This window comes from Varanus komodoensis, unplaced genomic scaffold, assembly GCF_004798865.1.
Source record: "Varanus komodoensis strain SLA01 unplaced genomic scaffold, ASM479886v1 scaffold15, whole genome shotgun sequence".
NCBI classification, from domain to species: domain Eukaryota; kingdom Metazoa; phylum Chordata; class Lepidosauria; order Squamata; family Varanidae; genus Varanus; species Varanus komodoensis.
Genome location: NW_025335440.1, coordinates 24010141 through 24029577, shown reverse-complemented (window position 1 = coordinate 24029577; position 19437 = coordinate 24010141). Strand labels below are relative to the sequence as shown.

At 41.9% G+C, this 19437-nt stretch overlaps 1 protein-coding gene across 12 annotated transcripts in view; it reads left to right on the top strand.

Annotated features, from left to right (window-relative positions):
• MLLT10 (MLLT10 histone lysine methyltransferase DOT1L cofactor) overlaps positions 1 to 19437 on the top strand; it is a 153796-nt gene that overhangs the window by 12652 nt on the left and 121707 nt on the right. For 9 of the 12 annotated variants that reach the window (XM_044425345.1, XM_044425341.1, XM_044425342.1 and 6 more), the window contains one exon: positions 5833 to 5887. The exons of 2 other annotated variants lie outside the window; for them this stretch is intronic. In XM_044425345.1, the coding sequence (XP_044281280.1) occupies positions 5833 to 5887 (55 nt within the window). Of the gene's footprint in view, positions 1 to 5832; positions 5888 to 19437 lie in introns of those variants that run through there. One more of the 12 variants, XM_044425350.1, reaches the window with a different exon arrangement.

Genomic DNA, 19437 nt, shown 5'->3' with positions numbered 1-19437 from the left:
TGTGGTCCAAGGGACTCGCAGGAGTCTCCTCCAGCACCACAATTCAAAGGCCTCAATCCTTTTGCGCTCAGCCTTCCTTATGGTCCAGCTTTCACAGCCATACATTGCAACTGGGAAAACCATAGCCTTGAGTATACGCACTTTTGTGGGCAGGGTGATGTCTCTGCTTTTTAGTATGCTGTCTAGATTTGCCATAGTATTCCTCCCAAGGAGCAAGCGTCTTTTAATTTCTTGGCTGCAGTTTCTGTCTGTGGTGATCTTGGAGCCCAGGAAAATAAAATCTGTCACTACCTCCATTTCTTCCCCATCTATTTGCCAGGAAGTGAGAGGACCGGATGCCATGATCTTTCTTAATATTGAGTTTCAAGCCAACTTTTGCGCTCTCCTCCTTCACCCGCATCAAGAGGCTCTTTAGTTCTGCCATGAGAGTGGTATCATCTGCATACCTGAGGTTGTTGATATTTCTCCCAGCAATCTTAATTCCAACTGGTGATTCATCTAGCCCCGCCTTTCTCATGATGTGCTCTGCATATAAGTTAAATAGACAGCGCGACAGTATATAGCCTTGCCAAACTCCTTTCTCAATTTTGAACCAATCAGTGGTTCTGTGTCCAGTTCTCACTGTTGCTTCTTGACCCGCATATACATAGGTTTCTCAAGAGACAAATAAGATGGTCTGGTACTCCAATCTCTTTAAGAACTTGCCACAATTTGTTGTGATCCACACAATCAAAGGCTTTAGCACAGTCAATGAAGCAGAAGTAGATGTTTTTCTGGAACTCCCTAGCTTTCTCCATGATCCAGCATATGTTGGCAATTTGATCTCTAGTTCCTCTCCCTCTTCGAAATCCTGCCTGTACTTCTGGTAGTTCTCGGTCCACATACTGCTGGAGCCTAGCTTGTAGGATTTTGAGCATAACTTTGCTAGCATGTGAAATGAGTGCAATAGTGCGGTAGTTTGAACATTCTCTGGCATTGCTTTTCTTTGGGATGGGAATGTAAACTGACCTTTTCCAATCCTGTGGCCTGTTGAGTTTTCCAAATTTGCTGGCATATTGAGTGTAGCACTTTAACTGCATAGTCTTTTAGGATTTTGAATAGCTCAGCTGGAATCCTGTCGCCTCCACTAGCTTTGTTGTTGCTCAGACTTCCTAAGACCCATTTGACTTCACATTCCAGGATGTCTGGCTTGAGGTCAGTGACCACCCCATCGTGGTTATCAGGGACGTTAAGCTCTTTCTTGTATAGTTCTTCTGTGTAATCTTGCCACCTCTTCTTAATCTCTTCTGCCTCTGTTAGGTCCCTGCCATTTTGGGCCTTTATCATGCCCATCTTTGCATGAAATGTTCCCTTCATATCTCCAATTTTCTTGAAGAGATCTCTGGTCCTCCCTATTCTATTGTTTTCTTCTATTTCTTTGCACTGTTCATTTAAGAAGGCATTCTTATCTCTTCTAGCTATTCTCTGGAATTCTGCATTCAATTGGGTGTATCTTTCTTTTTCTTCCTTGCCTTTCGCTTCCCTTCTTTCCTCAGCTATTTGTAAAGCTTCCTCAGACAGCCATTTTGCTTTCTTGCATTTCTTTTTCTTTAGGATGGTTTTAGTTGCTGCCTCTTGTACAATGTTGCGAACCTCCGTCCATAGTTCTTCAGGCACTCTGTCTATCAGATCTAATTCCTTAAATCTATTTTTCACTTCTACTGTGTATTCATCAGGGATATGATTTAGGTCATACCTGAGTGGCCTAATGCTTTTCCCTACTTTCTTCAACTTAAGCCTAAATTTTGCAACCAGAAGCTCATGATCTGAGCCACAGTCAGCTCCTGGTCTAGTTTTTACTGACTGTATAGGGCTTCTCCATCTTTGGCTGCAGAGCACATAGTCAATCTGATTTCTGTGTTGACCGTCTGGTGATGTCCATGTGTAGAGTCATCTCTTGGGTTGTTGGAAAAGAGTGTTTGCTATGACCATTGTATTCTCTTGACAAAATTCTACCAGCCTGTGCCCTGCTTCATTTTGTACTCCAAGGCCAAACTTGCCTGTTATTCCGGTTATCTTTTGGCTTCCTACTTGAGCATTCCAATCCCCCATGATGATAAGGAGATCAGTTTGGGGTGTTAATTCTAGAAGGTGTTGTAGGCCTTCATAGAACCGGTCAACTTCAGCCTCTTCAGCACCAGTGGTTGGGGCATGGACTTGGAGTATTGCGATGTTGAATGGTTTGCCTTGAATTCGAACTGAGATCATTCTGTCATTTTGGAGATTGTATCCCAGTACTGCTTTTCCTACTCTTTTATTGATTATGAAGGCTACTCCATTTCTTCTGAGGGATTCTTGCCCACAGTAGTATACCTGATGGTGATCTGATTTAAATTCACCCATTCCTGTCCATTTTAGTTCACTGATTCCTAAGATGTCGATGTTCAGTCTTGTCATCTCTTGTTTGACCATGTCCAGCTTGCCTTGATTCATGGATCTTACATTGCAGGTTCCTATGGAGTATAGATCTTTGCAGCATCGGACTTTCCTTTCACCACCAGATACATCAGCAACTGAGTGTCCTTTCGGAATTGACCCAGTCGCTTCATTCTTTCTGGCGCTACTAGTACTATCCCTCTGCTCTTCCCCAGTAGCTTATTGGACACCTTCCAACCTGAGGGCTTAGAAAGTTACAAAAAATCTTAAACAGCACTTCTGATTGTCAAGACATGTATCCTTGGAGTGTCCTTTTATTAATATTACCTGTGTTCTATTTCTTTCTTTATGCCTTCAAGCCCCTGTAAATAACAGTGCATTCAGCATTCTTTAAAAATCTGAAAAAAATTGGTAGTAGGCTTTGGAACATCTTGTCAAAGAAGATCCAGTTAATCTGATCTCTGATGCACTGTGCTGGCAGGCAAAATACATTTTTGTTTAGTAGGCCTTTGGCTCATAAAGCTGACTTGTAAATAAGATGCAGTTGGTTTTAACAATTGCTTTTGTTCATGTTGTACCTGCTTTGTTTTTGTTTTCTGCATTTTATTATTGTATTTGTATTATTAGTGTCAGTTGCCTTGCACACAATTTGGTCAAAAATAAAACTGTTAATATTGTAATGCCTTTATAGAAAGCAATGGTGTCACCACACTTGGAAAACTGTATAGTTTTGATAGCTGCATTTCAGAAAGTGTATTTTTGAGATGAAAAAGGTGCAGAAAAAGGAAATCAAATGATCTGTGAGGAGAAGCTACAGTGTTTGGGACATGTTAGGTTAGTAAGCTGAGGATGGATGAAAGCTTATAAATTATGAATGATATGGCGAATAGGAATGGAAGTTTTATTACTGTCTCATAAAACTACAAACTGGGATTATCCAATGATGCTGAATAGTAGAATTGGCACATATGAACAGGAGTACTTCTTCAGGCAGCAGATAGACAAAACATGGAATTTACTACCACAGGAAGTGATGTTATCCACCAACTTAAGGTTTAGACAAATAAGGGTAGGGCTACTAATCATGATGCCTTTATCTTACCTTCAGGTTCAGAGGCAACATGCTTCTGAATGCTTGTTGCTGGAGAATAATAGCAGGAGATGGTGGTTGCCCTCATATCTGCTTGTGAGCATCTTAGAAGCATATATGTAATCACTGTAGAAAACAGTATGCAGGACTAGATAGGCCTTTAGTTTGATCCAGCATTACGTTCTCAAAGTAGAAGCAATTTTGGCAGGGGTCCACACAGTTTGCTTTGCCTTGATAGTTACATTAAAATTTGTATTTACCAAGCTTTTTCTCCCCCATTACAGCACAGTCCTGTATTACTTGAAAGCAAGTCCCATTATGTACATTGGGCCTTATTCCCAGATAAATGGGCCTAGGGTTATAATATTAGCCCCTACGTTTACACTGCATCCCATTAAGGTTTCATTTACCCAATGATGTAAAGCTGAATGTTTCAGCGTCTTACTGCCAAAACAGCTGTCTCCAGCTGTCTTCTCTGGCCCTGAGTTTAATCTTTGGAGTGAATGGGAGGATGTCCTTGTGTTGTGGCAAAGTAGACAGGGTCCCTGTCTGCTCCCAAGCTACAGAGGAAGGCTGGTGCATCTTCAGTTACCCACTTCAGAGGATGATGAAGTACTTTCTGTGTCAAGTGGAAATGCAGACCACTTTGTTGGAATTCTTTTCAACTTGAGTATACCTGCTTCCAAAAATGCTTCCCTTGGGCATATGTATTGGAACCACAATAGTTCAACTTTCTTGGAAAATCTACTGTATAGAATGATTTTTATTTTATTGTTTTGTTTTTGCAAGCTGCCTTGCAAAATTTTTATTTTTAAAAGAGGACTATTAATGAGAAGCATTAATGGCTTCATTAAAGATTGCCTCATGCATTAGTACCTGTGCTTGCCTACCTTGTGCTGGGGTTCTGTAGATGCAGAACTAAAAGAATTTGGAGTTTTACTTGTCTGTCATGTGGAAAGTAGGATTCTGAAGTATTATTTTTATATATTACATTTATATACTCCGTTCCCCCCTTGGAATCATAGATTAGTAGAGTTGGAAGGCACCTACAAGGCCTTTGAGCCCAGCTCCCTGCTCAGTGCAGTGCAGGATTTTAAGTTAAAGCATTCCCAACAGATGACTGTCCAGCTGCCTCTTGAATGTCTCCTCCTCTTGTGTATCCAAAACTGTTTATAAAGGAACCAGAAATTATATAGGAACTAGCACCTATTGTTGTTGTTGTTGTTGTTGTTGTTGTTGTTGTTGTTGTTGTTATTATTATTATTAGTAGTAGTAGCACTTTACATTTATACTCTGCCTTTCTTCCTCTTGCAAGGAACCCAAATTAGCTTACAATGCTCTCTTCCATTCCATTTTTGTGTGAGATTGGTTAGTCTGAGAGCAATGACAGGCCCAAAGTCACCCATTGAGTTTCATGGCCGAGTGGGAATAGAATGTCGTACTGACTATGAAAGAGAAATGCCTGACTCTTGAGCAGGGGTCCTCAAACTTTTTCAACAGGGAGCCAGTTGAAAGGTGCCAGCGGTGCACATGGGCAACACGAGGTGGTGGGCGTGTGCGAGAGGAGGCGAGGCATGTGCGGGCATGCGCAGCAAGGCGGGGGCTGGCGTGCAAGGCAGCGGCTTGCTCACTCGGATATCATTTTCTCAGAGTGAGAAAATGATCAAAACGATCTCTGCGCGAGCAAGCCACCGCCGCCTCCCTGTGCGCAGGGAGAGGCGGTTGCAGGCACATGTGGGGCGGCTGCGGGCGCTGCGAGTCCAAAACCTCTCAGGCGGCCTGGATAAATGTGCATGGCGGACCAGATTCAGCCCGCAGGCCGTAGTTTGAGGACCCATGCTCTTGAGCTTTGATTTACGGTAGGACTGAATGGAAGGTAGATTAGAATCTACTTAAAGATTTATGTGATTTGCAGTAAGTAACAAGAGTTTCACAGTTGTTAAACAACGGCAACAAAATTATTTTTCCCACTCAGATCAGGCTGCTGAAATAAAGGGAGCTTGGGCTAAATAGGAGTAGACATTGTGAGTTCAGTTCTGACACAGAGGTCAGAGGGCTAAAAATTTGCTCATAAGAATCCAGTTATATAATTTTAAGTGTGTAACAGTTGTACCTGGATTGGAGTTCTAGTTAAAAAATAACCCAAGTAGATCTGTTCAACCCTGATTTAAGGCTTAAGTGTTTTTTAATGTAAAATAACATTCTTATATTTGCCTGTTTTCTCACAAATTGCAAACTGTGAAGTACATGAAAATATTTTAATAGTAGGTACATTACATTTGTTCTGAGTTTTGTTGTTGTTCATACTTGTCTTTGCCTTTCTGTAGAGATGTGAATTATGCCCTCACAAGGATGGTGCTCTAAAGAGGACTGATAATGGGGGTAAGTTTTAATCTTTTAAAAATCTTTCTTTAATCTATGTAATGAAAGAATATTGCTTACTAAATAACAGCTCTTGTCCCCTTGTTTGTAGTACTGTCAGTTTAATTGGACTGAATTAAATTGGAACACATGGGTAGTGATGGTGGAGACCTAGGGCCCTATCTATAAATCTTCAGATACACTGAAGAGTCCTGAAACTTCTGTATTCCAGAGTTTGTATATTTAATAATTTTGGTGTTCATCACTGTAAAATATATTTATTCTTGCAACGTGAATATAGGTTTGAGAAATCTTATCTCTCTCTTACACATGGAGAATGTATTATGCTGGAGGGCTGCATATAGATTGTAGACTTTAATTTATGCAAAAATCATTCAGTATATGTGAACAGAGCAGGTTATTTAATTCCATCAGTAGCTGTGATTCACTTTTCTTGAGTGGCACACTTAAAATGAAGATCAAGTATTCAGTGGTACTACCTGACTTTAAGATGGTGTTTCTTTTATTTTTCTTTCTTTCTTTCCCTTCCCTTGATAAGATTTCACCTGTAAATTGTACAAATTTCACACATTATTTTAGACAAACAAATATCCCAAAGGTAGAGGTGATAAACTTTCTCTTTGCATGAACAAATGATCCCTGAAAGATGAATTTAAAGAGACATTTCTTCTTTGTATATTAGATGAACAAAACACTCATTCAGACACTCTATGCTTGCCTTTCTATTAAACAATCCAAAAGATGGATATTCACTAAAATCCAATCTAAAAGACTAAAACTGGTATACCCCACCCCCCAGATCTGCAGTAACTCTGCAAGACAATAGAGCTATTGAAAGCAGTAAAGAAATTCAAATGAGGACAGTCACAAGACCTGAAAAGCCTTCTGAAATATACTGCCTTTGCTCAGTGCCTGAAACAGTGAGGCTACCCTTCATATGGAGAGGATTCACAATTTCACTGCCCACTTCTGCACTTGAGAAGGCCCTATCCTCAGCCACTTGGCCAAACATCAGAAGAAGAGAACATATGGATCCTGGCATCTGATCTAACTCTCTGGTTAGGCTCATGCGGGAGAAGGTGGCCTCTCCAATATCCCTCCTCACAATATTTAGGACAGGATTCTGTAACAAAGTGGGTACTGTGGCACTCCACGTGGACTTTCAAGGACACCCACAAAATTTTTCCCTCCTTGTCTCAAGAAAAACTTTGGAAAATGTTAGGATAGTCTTCTTTCTCTTCCTTTCTACCCTGCTTCTCCCCCCACTCCTGGTAGCCTTTTGCCTTGCTGTTTCCTTCTTCCCAGCCTCTAGTCTCAGCAGATCCGTAGAGCAGCCTCTTTTGACTAGCTGCACCCTCCATGGGATTCATTTTGTTGTGGTTCCTACAGCAGCTTCTAAAATTTCTCAGATCTGCCCACAGGTTCACAAAGGTTTGGAATCTTGATTTAGCGCTCTAAAGATTAACAATTTGTTGTAAAAGCTGGATGATTATGAAAAAATATGTACATATTTCTATATATTAATTTTATTTTAAAAATCATTTTCCTCTATGGTGAATGCAGAATTTGGTCTTTCTGTTGGAATTTTCCTCTGGTACAGCTCTCTTAAGTATATTTCAGAGGTTTATGCCCCAAGTCCAGAAAAAGATTTTCTGAAATTGCTTACAAAAACAACTAAATGATAAAAGATAAAATCATGGCAAATATAAAAAAAAATGCTGTAGTTCTATGGTTTTCTAGGTAAAATGGTTTAGCTCAGTATCAGTAACTTAATATTTGCAATTCATCAATTTGAGTTTTCTTAAGACTTTAATATTTGCTTTGTTAGGGAAAAAGGCAAAATTTGCATAATGTAGTTATCCTATACTTAATGATTTATGACATGGTATATAGATTTTTCTTGGCATAGAATACAATAATGCTGTATACATGTCGAAAGGACTATGTATGCAATGGGAAATGAATTAATTTTGACTTCATGCTGCTTTGTATGGAATAGAAGTTCATATCTACTGATACTGCCAAGAGTTTTCACTTCAGTCTTGTAATCTATCTGAGTTATAGCATTATTTTATAAAACCGAGGTGTAAACTACTATGTGCCTGTGGTTACTTTCAGTAGAAATGTGAATTATCAGGGTAGTTCATGGGAGAACATAGAGTGCTCTCTAAGTGTGGGACATATCTGCTCTGTTGTCTTATGCTAGGGAGACAGCATATCAAACCTGAAGGGTGGAAGGGCAATTACAATTGTCCTTCTCCTGAGATTTGGTGGATCCAGTGGATTGTCAAGATGCTTTGTGGTGTTGCAGGTAATTTCATGGGCTAACCTGTCAAAACTCTAGCTGACTTTTGGAATGAGGAATGGACAAGGTAGTAGACCTGATAACTGGAGTATCTTCTCTAGTGTGTTAGCTATCCCAGGGAGTAGAGGTCAGTAAAGTTGCAGTAATGATGAGATAAGCTGAGGTAGAGGAAACATCAGCTGTGTTCATTTTATTGAAGGCAGAGAAGAAATATATCTTTACTATCATTGTATCTTCACAGTGCCATCCAGTGGAACTTTCCTGAGTTGCAAAAATCCTCTTTCACAACCTAGCTAGCTTGGTATTTGATTTTAAATGATTGGTAAAATCTTTTGTTTTAGTAGATTTTGAGAAAATTGGATGAGGCCTTGTTAATAGAGCATATATTCCATTATTTCTGCAATCTGCCAGATAGAGTTTGAATTTTTGTTGGTTATCTTCTTCTCTTCTGTATTTTAAACAGATAGTGATTTTATATTATATGGTATTTAGTAAGGCTGAGAGATCCATGGGATCATGTTTGGCAGCATACCAGTTTTAAAATAAACATAAATGAACTGCCAGATTGCTATCATACATTATCAACCTTGTGTTAGCAGCAGCCTGAAAGAGATGGTATAAAAATACTAAAGGCTTTACAAGTATTTTAAGAAGTTGTTTCTTAATCATTCCTAAAATGAAAATTTCTTTCAACTTAGTGGCAGGGTATAAGCAGAGTATGTATTATGGGTGTATTTCTACAAGGAGTGATGTTTTCCTTGCCCTGGGAAAATCTATTTTTCACAGTTTTCAAAGCATAATCAAAGTAACTTCATTACTACCATATTAATTTTCAGGATGTGCCTATGATGTGCAGCTTATTTAGTCTTGAATGTGTAAGGTGCAGTTGGCTTAATATACTTTCATTAAGAGAATTTATACTACATTTTAAGCAGAATAGTATGCAAAAATAAGTAAGATGTAATTTCATAAAAAAGAGTAATCATACAAGGTAATGAAGTTGGTAAGAACATGAGATGAACCATGCTAGATCAGAGCAAGGGTGTGTGTAGTCCAGCATTCTGTTCACACAGTGGCCAATCCTGGAATTCCACAAGCAGGACATGAGTACAACAGCACCATCCCACCCATGTTTCCCCACAATTTTTAAATATTAAGTACTATTAAAGATAAAATAACAGCTCAGTCTGTAGAGAAAACTGGTAGAATCTACACATGAGGCTGCATCTTGGTGGTCCAGTTGCCATTCCACTTGTCCTGTCCACTTTCAGTAAATTGTCCTGTTCACATATAGAATTAAACAATTATTTTTCCTTGTGCGTCTTTTTCTTTACTTGGACCTGTCTAAAAGCTTCTTGCTCTTAAGCGGCAGGACTCCTCTTGCAAATTACAGTCATTAATTTAATTTCACTTGCTTTCTGTAGTTGGCTATATAGCCAGGCTTCCACAGAGGTTTAATTACGGTGTGCAATTGACTTGAAGTACTTCTCTGCTCAAGTTGCACATCTCTGATCTTTTTTTTTCCTGACATCTTTGAGAATAGCTAGTAGCCTAGAGGCGAGAATAGATGCCTGATATCCCTCTCCCACCCTTTCAGCCCAGTATCACCAGAAGATGGTATGGTAAGACCCACTTTAATTGATGAGGCATGCTTATAAAGGTGGGGGGTTGTTGTTTAAAACTCTGCAAATATTGGATGCTTTATGGTAATCTTGTTTTCAGTTTGTTTGGAAGCCTACAGTGTACCCACCAAAGCTTTGTAGTTCATTGAGTTTAAAGCCTGTTCTTGGATTGAAATCTGTTCCAACTGGATGATGATCAGGAATGCTGTGCAACAGCATTCTTTGTCAGCTTTATAACAGGATTTCTGGAAGGCAGCTGCTTGGTTGAAAGCCAGCTAACAATGCAATAGTTTTGTCATCATTTTTAAAGGGTTAGAGTGGGAATCTCCTAAGTTTTTAAGGAATGTCACATGCCAGCTTTTGAGTCAGCAGCTTTCTCTGAGTTTCTTTAAGGTTCTTTTGCATTTATGAAAAAGAAAACCTTAATGTAAAAGTAGGTTGTTAAAAATGCCTTTGTTAAGTACTGATTTGTTGTTTAAATACTTATAGCCAATTCTAGCTAAATTATGATATAAATTACTCTAAATATCTTCTCTTTCAAAGGTGTAATTTTAATATTGGTTATTTCTTCTCAACTTCATTTAATACTAATGTTGAGATATTCAGAACTCCTATTCAACTTGGGTACCTTAAGATTTATATAAAATTACTCTGCATATGAATTTTTACTAGTGTGTGGATTGATTCTTTTAGGCCACAATCTTGTGCTCCATATAGAACAAAAATGATGTGGATTTTGGGACTGTGGACAGTGTACCTTTCAGCACTACTATTCAAGGAGGGTGTGTATGTGCCCATCTAAGTCAAAAGGAACTCTATATGTTTAAATAGCACACTTTAAATATAGTGCTATTTGGCAAAGTCTTGAAATATCTGTTAATAGGCCATGAAACAGTACAGTGTCAATGCAGTATTTACCAGCTAGTCTCATATTCTTGAACGTGCTTCATGTGGTCAAAGCCGCACTATTGCATGTGGATTAGGATGAGGAGTCATGCATTGTAAAACTGGGATTGATTTCTGGACTGTGTTGAATGAAGACTGATATGCCTTTATCAAGCAGAAATTTATTATGCACACAGCCAACTGGGTAAACTGACTGCATACAAAGTTCCACCAAGTCTTAGATCAGGTGTGTGTAATTATAAAATCCCTTTACTGATACGCTGTTCTTCATGGTTTCTGTGCATGTCACATATAGGCTTTGTGCCTGCATACAGCCTTCCTTGCGAAGATTCCATAGTTGAGTATCTTTCAGTGGGAACTGTTCCCCACCATGCATGATCTTAGTGGGTTCCTAAGCATTCCCTCCCTCCCTCCCTCCCTCCCTCCCTCCCTCCCTCCATTCATTCATTCATTCATTCATTCATTTATTTATTACAAGCATTTATATCCTGTCCTTCCGTGGAACTGCTCAGGATGGCTTACATAATATAAAATTCTAAAGTACAATATTAAAACTACAGTTATTAAAACATTTACGATTGAACATATGAACTAAGAAAAAAAAAGGAAACTAAAATAGAAAGTGTGACTGTGAAACAAATAGAGACAGAAAATCTTAAAATATCTAAAACCCTTAATTGTTAAAATGATGGTTAAATAAAAAGGTCTTTACCTGGCGCCAGAAGGAGTTTAACATCGGTGCCAGGCAGACCTCTCTGGGAAGCATATTTCATAGTCTGCTATTTGACTGCTATTATGGTAGCCTCAAAGGAAGACCTTGTCAGCTGGACTGTGTATTGTTAGCCTAAGGTTCTACTTAGATTGCTTTCATTTATTGTTTTATTTCCTCTTTATTCTGTCTGTTCCTTGTTTTTCTGTTCTTGGTGTGGCTTGGGTCCTTCAAAGTCCCCTTTCAAAAATGTAAGTAAACTCTTCACAACAGACAGCCAATCCCTGAACCAATTTTTTTTTTTGGGAGAGGGCCTGTGTTCACTCTTAGGCATTCACAAAATAGATGCAACTAAATTGATCAGACAGGCTTAAGGCTGTGGTGTAGAAGAAAGCAATGGAAGTGGTTGAGACCCCAAAATCGATGGTTTATGCCTGCCCACAGTTCCCAGTGCCCACATCAGCAGTGACACAGAGTCTGCAGAACCCCTCAAACTGCTTGGTAAGCTATGGGCCTTTGCAGTTCCTTGTTACCTGGCTGCTCATTGGTGATCTTAGTAAAGCAGTTGTCCAAATTAGTTCAGGCACTTAATGTGGTATACACAGAAGTGTCAACACCAATTGCTATACTATTCTTTCTATTTCTACTTCAGACAGTTAAACAGTCATGGAAGCCACCCTCTTCATTGGCACCCTCTTCTACTGTTGGTATCATGGTGCATATGTAAGCTCTTGGTAATTTACTTGGTGTCTTGTAGACTGTATTTCCTGGTTCTGCAAGCTGTGCTGCTAAATCCTTTGTGTGTTTACCCAGGAATGAATCCTTTTGTTTTTCAGTGGGGCATTCTCCCAGGTAAACATAGGCTTGTAAAGCTTTAATTGACAGACTAATTAGCTACAGTTTTACTTGATTGGTGAGGCATGTTTGTTTGATGCTATCTTAATTCTGGTGTGTTGTGGGGAATGGAAAAGACAATCTTTAAATTACAATTTTGTTCATATTTTCATAGAAAGGAAGACATTCAGGACACTGTCCCATGTAACAGTATTGCTAGCATAATTATGTTGTGCCAATGTAAATAATCTCTAGTATAATTCCAGTAGTGCTTGCTGGTAATGACAAATTTTCTGGGGAAACCTATCATGTCAGCAACTGCTACCAACATTATTCTAAAGGCTGTTTATGCTAGTGCAGTGTATTTTATATTAGTGATAGTGTCTCACTGGATACTGCTCTCAGTATTAGGTTAAATTTTGCTTCCAGGAATTGAAAGGCACTGCAAAAAGACTCTTCTTTTGGAGTTGTTGAACTCATAGCCATCTTAATGGTTAGTTGAGGATACAGATTGGGTGAAGATGTTCTGCTCTTCAGAAGCTCCAAAAGGGGAGACACAAAGACAGTAGAAATAAAGTTTCTACATCCCATAAACAAACTGGCCTTTTCTTTCATTTCCTGCCCACAACTACTCTATCATTTAGCATCTTGCTCCACATCTTAGGTGATTGGTCTCTGGTACTCACTTCATTTAATGAACAAAAAGTCTTTCAACTCTAGATGTTCTTTATTCATTTCATCCATCTCAGGGATCCTATAAGTAAAACAAAAGCTAATTTAATTTTTTTTCCTGAGCCAAAGAATAACTGGTAAGCACTGTTGTTTGTTTATTTTTATTTTTATTTTTATTTTATTTATTTGAAACATTTCTATGCCGCCCCCATCGCAACAAAGCCTCAGGGCGGCTTACAACATTCATAAAAAGATAATAATTTTAATAATTTAAAAACTGGTACCATCTCGGCTATATATATTACAATCTGTAAATTCAATAATAATACATTAACAGTTAAAATAACTTTTAAATAAAAAGGTCTTCATCTGGCGCCGAAAAGCAAATAATAACGGCGCCAGGTGGACCTCTCTGGGGAGCGCATTCCATAGGTGGGGCGCCACCGCAGAGAAGGCCCTCCTCCGGGTACTCACCCTCCTAATATCATTCATGGAGGGTTCCCAGAGAAGGGCATCCGCTGCCGATCGTAGGGGGGTGGGAGGGCATATATGGACACAGACGTTCCTTTAGATAAGCAGGTCCCAAGCCATAAAGGGCTTTATAGGTCATAACCAACACCTTGAATTGGGCCTGGACTTCAATAGGGAGCCAGTGAAGCTGACGGAGAACTGGGGTTATATGAGAACAACGCTCAGTCCCCGTCAGCAACCTGGCAGCCCTGTTTTGCACCAGTTGAAGTATCTGGACCATCTTCAAGGGTAGCCCCACGTAGAGCGCGTTACAGAAATCTAGTTGGGAAGTTACCAACGCGTGGGTCACTGTCTCCAGGCAATCGTTCTCCAGATAGGGACACAGCTGATGGATCAGCTGAAGCTGAAGGAAGGCACTCCTCGCCACCGCCATCACTTGAGCTTCTAATGACAGCTCAGGATTGAGGAGCACTCCCAAGCTGCGAACCCTGTCCCTCAGGGAGTGCAACCCCATTTAGGACAAGGCTCAAGTCCCCCACCCCGAAGCCCGAGCCACCCACCAACAGGACCTCCGTCTTGTCTGGATTGAGCTTCAGTTTATTGGCCCTCATCCAGCCCATTACCTTGGCCTGGCACCGGTTCAGTACAGCCACTGCCTCACCTGGATTGGTGGAAAATGAGAGGTAGAGCTGGGTATCATCAGTGTACTGATGATTCCTCAGCCAACACTTCCTGATGACCTCTCCCAGCGGTTTCATGTAGATGTTAAATAGCAAGGGGGACAAAATGGACCCCTGCGGAACTCCATGGCACAACTGTCACAATAGTCCCCCAGCACCACCTTCTGGAATCGGCCATTGAGATAGGAGCGGAACCACCGCAAAGCGGTGCCTCCAACTCCCAATCCTGCTAGCCTATCCAGAAGGATACCATGGTCAATGGTATCAAAAGCCGCTGAGAGGTCCAGGAGAACCAACAGGGACGCACTCCCCGTCTCTCTCCCTGCACAGGTCATCGTACAGGGCGACCAAGGCAGATTCAGTACTGTACCTGGGTCTGAAGCCAGACTGAAATGGGTCCAGATAATCAGTTTCATCCAAGAGTGCTTGGAGTTGTCCCGCCACCACCTGCTTTAGCACCTTGCCCAAGAATGGGATGTTGGCCACCGGTCTATAATTGGCGACCACCTCTGGATCCAGGGATGCCTTCTTTAGGACTGGCCAGACTACCGCCTTCTTTAGAGGGGCAGGTACCCAGCCGTCTCTTAAAGAGGCGTTGACCACCTCCAGAATCCAAATCCCAATCCCGTCCTTGGCATTCTTGAGTAGCCAAGATGGACAAGGGTCTAGTAAGCAGGTGGTGGGACATACTTGTCCAAGCACCTTGTCCACATCATTAGGCCGCAACAACTGAAATTCATCCATCAATTCAGGACTCAACGGCGTCATTGGCACCTCCCCAATAGAATCTGATTCAATAGTAGAGTCCAGCTCGTGATGAATCTGAGCGATTTTCTCCCTGAAATGCTTGGCAAAGTCATCACAGCGGGCCTTCGAGGGTGGCACCAGATCTCTCTTTGGGCCCGGATTTACCAGCCCCTGCACCACTTGAAAGAGCTCTGCTGGACGACATTGTGAGGAGGCAATGGAAGCGGATAAAAATTTCTTCTTTGCCGCCCTCACCACCACAGCATAGGCCCGATAGTGGGCTCTTAAGTGTGTTCAGTCAGATTCATCCCGTGATCTCCTCCACCTACGCTCTAGACGTCTCCCAACCTGTTTCATCGCCCGTAATTCAGATGTGTACCAAGGAGATGAACGGGCTCTGCCAGGTGGGAGAGGACACTTAGGAGCGATCATGTCAATAGCCCTGGTCATCTCCCTATTCCATAGTTCAACCAAGGCATCGACAGGAGCACCAGCCTTATCAACCAGAAAATCCCCCAGAGCCTTCAGGAATCCATCAGGATCCATCCGACTCTGGGGGCGGACCAGCACAATTGGGTCCACACCCTTACAGAGGGAAAGGCCGCTCTCGAGCTCAAACCTCACCAGGAAGTAATCTGACCATGACAAGGGTGTCAAACATAAGTTCCTCACCCTCAGATCACCCTCTTCCTGTCCCGTCGAGCAAACCAGGTCCAGAGTGTGTCCACGTTCATGGGTCGGGCCATTGACGTGTTGAGACAGCCCCATGGCTGTCATGGAGGCCATGAAGTCCTGAGCCACCCCGGTCAGAACCGTCTCGGCATGGAGGTTGAAGTCCCCCAGGACCAACATCCTGGGAGTCCTCAACATCAGGTCCGAGACGATCTCCGTCAGCTCAGGCAGGGAGTCTGTTGGGCAGAAGGGTGCACGGTACACCAACGGAATCCCCAGTCTGTCTCGGTTGCCCAACACCAAGTGGAGGCACTCCAGACCTGGTCTCGAGAGGACAGGAAGCCCTGAAAGGGAAATAGAAGCTCGATAAACCAGAGCTCCCACTCACGCCGGGGGGGGGGGGGCGGCAGAGCAGGGTCCTCGGCGCTGGTGCAGGCGGCAATGGTGGGCCTCGGCGCGGTGGTCGGCCTTGGGCGGCAGCAGTGGTGGTGGGCTGCTCGTCCTGCATCACTGCCGAAGGCCAGCCAGGGCACCACTGGCGCTTTGAAGGCTGCAGGGCCCCTCCCCCGCATCCCGCCCGTCCTGGTGCGTCTCCCACTCATGCTGAGGGGGGAGCGGAGCAGGGTCCTCGGCGCTGGTGCAGGCGGCAACGGCAGCCAGTGGGCAGCGGCAGGCCTCGGTGCGGTGGTCGGCCTTGGGTGGCAGCGGTGGTGGTGGGCCGCTTGTCCCGTGTCACTCCCAAAGGCCGGCCCATGCGCCGCTGGCACTTTGAAGGCTGGTGGCCTTGTTTGACTCAAAGATCCCATCAATCCTTGTTTGAAGAAAAGACCCAACATTTGCAGATAGCTGGTGAGAGGCTATTTTCAAGGTGGCTTCTGAAAATCATATGGAAAGGTTATTTCCAATTTTTTCCAGCATACCTACAAATTGTCATTCTCATTGATCAGGCAGTCCAAGAAAAGCACAGGTATCTCTTGGTGCTATCCAGCATCCTCTGGAGATAGATGGATTCAGAGGTGCAGTAAGAGGGAGAATACATCTTAAGAATGTGTTTTCTTCAATGTCCTGAAGAAATAGGAAAATATCAAAATGATCCTCAAGTGAATATCAGGTAGTAGTTGATCCTCCAGGTAGGTGATTTTGACCCTGTCCTGGAAGGGGTAGCACTCCCTCTAAAGGACAGGGTCTGCAGCTTGGGAGTACTCCTTGACCCAGAGCTGTCACTCGAGTTCCAGGTGGCAGCAGTGGCAAGGAGTGCTTTCCTACAACTTTGACTGACCCATCAGCTGTGTCCTTACCTGGATGAGTATTCCCTAGCAACAGTGATACATGCTATGGTAACTTCCCGCTTGGATTACTGCAACGTGCTCTACGTGGGGCTGCCCTTGAAAACGGTCTGGATACTTCAGCTGGTACAGAATAGAGCTGCCAGGCTGCTGATGGGGACTGGCCATTACTCTCACATGACGCCGGTCCTCTACCAGCTCCACTGGCTTCCAGTTGAAGTCTGGGCCCAATTCAAGGTGCTGGTTTTGACCTATAAAGCCCTAAATGGCTCGGGACCAGGATACTTGAAGGAACGTCTCCTTCCTTATATGCCCTCATGCCCCTTAAGATCTGCAGGAGAAGCCCTGCTCTGGGAACCCTCTCTAAAAGAGGTGAAAAGGTCATCAACTTGGAGTAGGACCTTCTCTGTGGTGGCGCCCAGACTCTGGAATGTACTTCCCAGAAAGGTATGCCTGGTGCCGAGCTTATACTCTTTTCAGCACCAGGTCAAAACCTTTTTATTTAAACAGCATTTTAAAATCAATAGCTTTTAATGTTCAGTTGCTCTTGTTTTGTTTTGTGATTTACTGTTTATTGTTTTATACATTATTTTGTTTTAATTCATTTATTGTAAATTGTTGTTTTAAATTGTTCTTTTAAAGCACTGTAAGCTGTCCTGAGATTTTTATATAATGGAACGGCATATAAAAGCTATGAATGAATGAATGAGTGAATATATTTCAGGAGCAGAAAAGTTTGGTGTGAGGATGCTTTAGACATTTGACATTGAGGATATTCAGCTTTGATCAGTGCTTTTACTAGTTTCTGTCAGTTGCTCCGTCATCTGCTCCAGGGATCCTTCTAACCCAGATCCCAGTTATCAGGCTTGTATTTGGGAATGGTAGGAAAACATGTTTATCCTTCCTTGGAAGATCACTGGTCAGGTCTAAGATAATAGTAGGATGCCCAGATACAGAAGCTTTTACTTAAATGGTTGTGTTTACTTCCTTTCCCAGAGCTGTGTGTATGTGTTTTTCTCTCAAAGGGCAAACCTTGGTCCTGATATTTCTAATAGGGAGGATTAGTTATTCTTGTTTTCCAAACCAGACTGTTGGGAATATCCTTGGGCTTATCTGCCCCTCTGGCCTTTTCAGACATTCCTATTGGCTTTCAGAACCAAATCACATCAGGATTGAATCCACATGTCCATCTCTTGGTGGACTGTGCTGCAAGAGGCATACATGTGTGACTTGCTAATAGCAGAATCAGAAAAATTAGTTGAAACCAATGCTTATCTCTCTGAGTAGGGAAACCTCTACAAAGAATTCTTCACTCAGAATTTGTGGTCAGCTTTCTGGAGCTCTTAAGAGGACTCCTGGATTCTCAAAAGGTTTTACCTTTTGGTTGGCCATAGCAACTGTATTGATGCAAATTTGACTATGTATGCATGAAGGCTACCAGAAACAATGAGGGAATTCACTTCCTTCTGTTTAAGGAAACCCTCAGAACCTTCATGTTCTGTTAGATGAAGCCCCTTCTAACAGCCAAGCATCTGAGGTACATTTATGGTACTTGGATGACTGATTGGGCAGGCAGCAAGCTGGAGTTATCTTTCAACTGCAGGGCCTTTCAGTTCAATTATTTTGGATCCAGTTGTAATCTTATTTGCCAAAAACAAAACAAAACAAAACAATGGGTAAACCTTGTGCGCAGACAGCATAGAGGTATACAGAATGTCTTTCAGTGATGTAGTCTTGGGGTTGGTTACTTTTAATCTTTCTTTCTATTCTCAATAATCCATAAAACATTTGGAAGGATTAGATGTGACCCTGATTAGCCACAGGTGGCCAAGACATCCTTGGTGGCTCTTCATGGAGGTTCTGTAAACACTATCTGTGAAGCCCTATTTGCTTTACAAGGGCTCTCTTGAGTCCTAACTAGTCCATCTGCTTACCTGAAGATTGAAAGGCAGATCATACTAGGCACCAGATGTCATCCAGATTACTTCCACATTTCTGGCATCATGTAGCCTTTCTCAGGTCTTTGTCAGCTGTTGTATCAAGGGCAGATAATTCTGAATCAAGGATGTAATTATTTCTGCAGGATGACTTCAGCCATTGGTGTAATGCAAACTCTTACAATGTTTAAGAAGTTCCCTAACCTATTATTGTGCTTTAAATGGATAAAGGCTGCACAATATAAAAAGGGTTATGTTAGAATTTTTCTCAGTGGTTAGCAAATGCTGTTCCAGCCAAAAGGATGTGATATGGGGCTCTCAACTAAAGGGCTGATGGGAAATGTTCAAAAACATGATTAGTTCATGAAAAATGGTTTGAAAGGAACCAGGTGAACACACACATTATTAACTAAGAATGCAGAAGGTCTGTTTTTCTGGCATTCAGTAGGAGAACACCTTATTCCTAGTAGCAGAAAGTAGATAGGATACATTAATGCTAACATCTGTTCTGAAAGGTTATATATTTCTGAGGAGATAGAAAGTGAAAAAAGGATAAAAATAGCTTTCTGGGACCCAAACAAAAACTTAGCTTATAAACTTAGCTTCTGCATTACCTAGTGCAAACCCTCTATGCATAAAAGTAGAGGTTTAGATTACTGTTGTAGATTCCTAGCCACTCTACATAATAGTAAAGCTGATTTGAATTCTC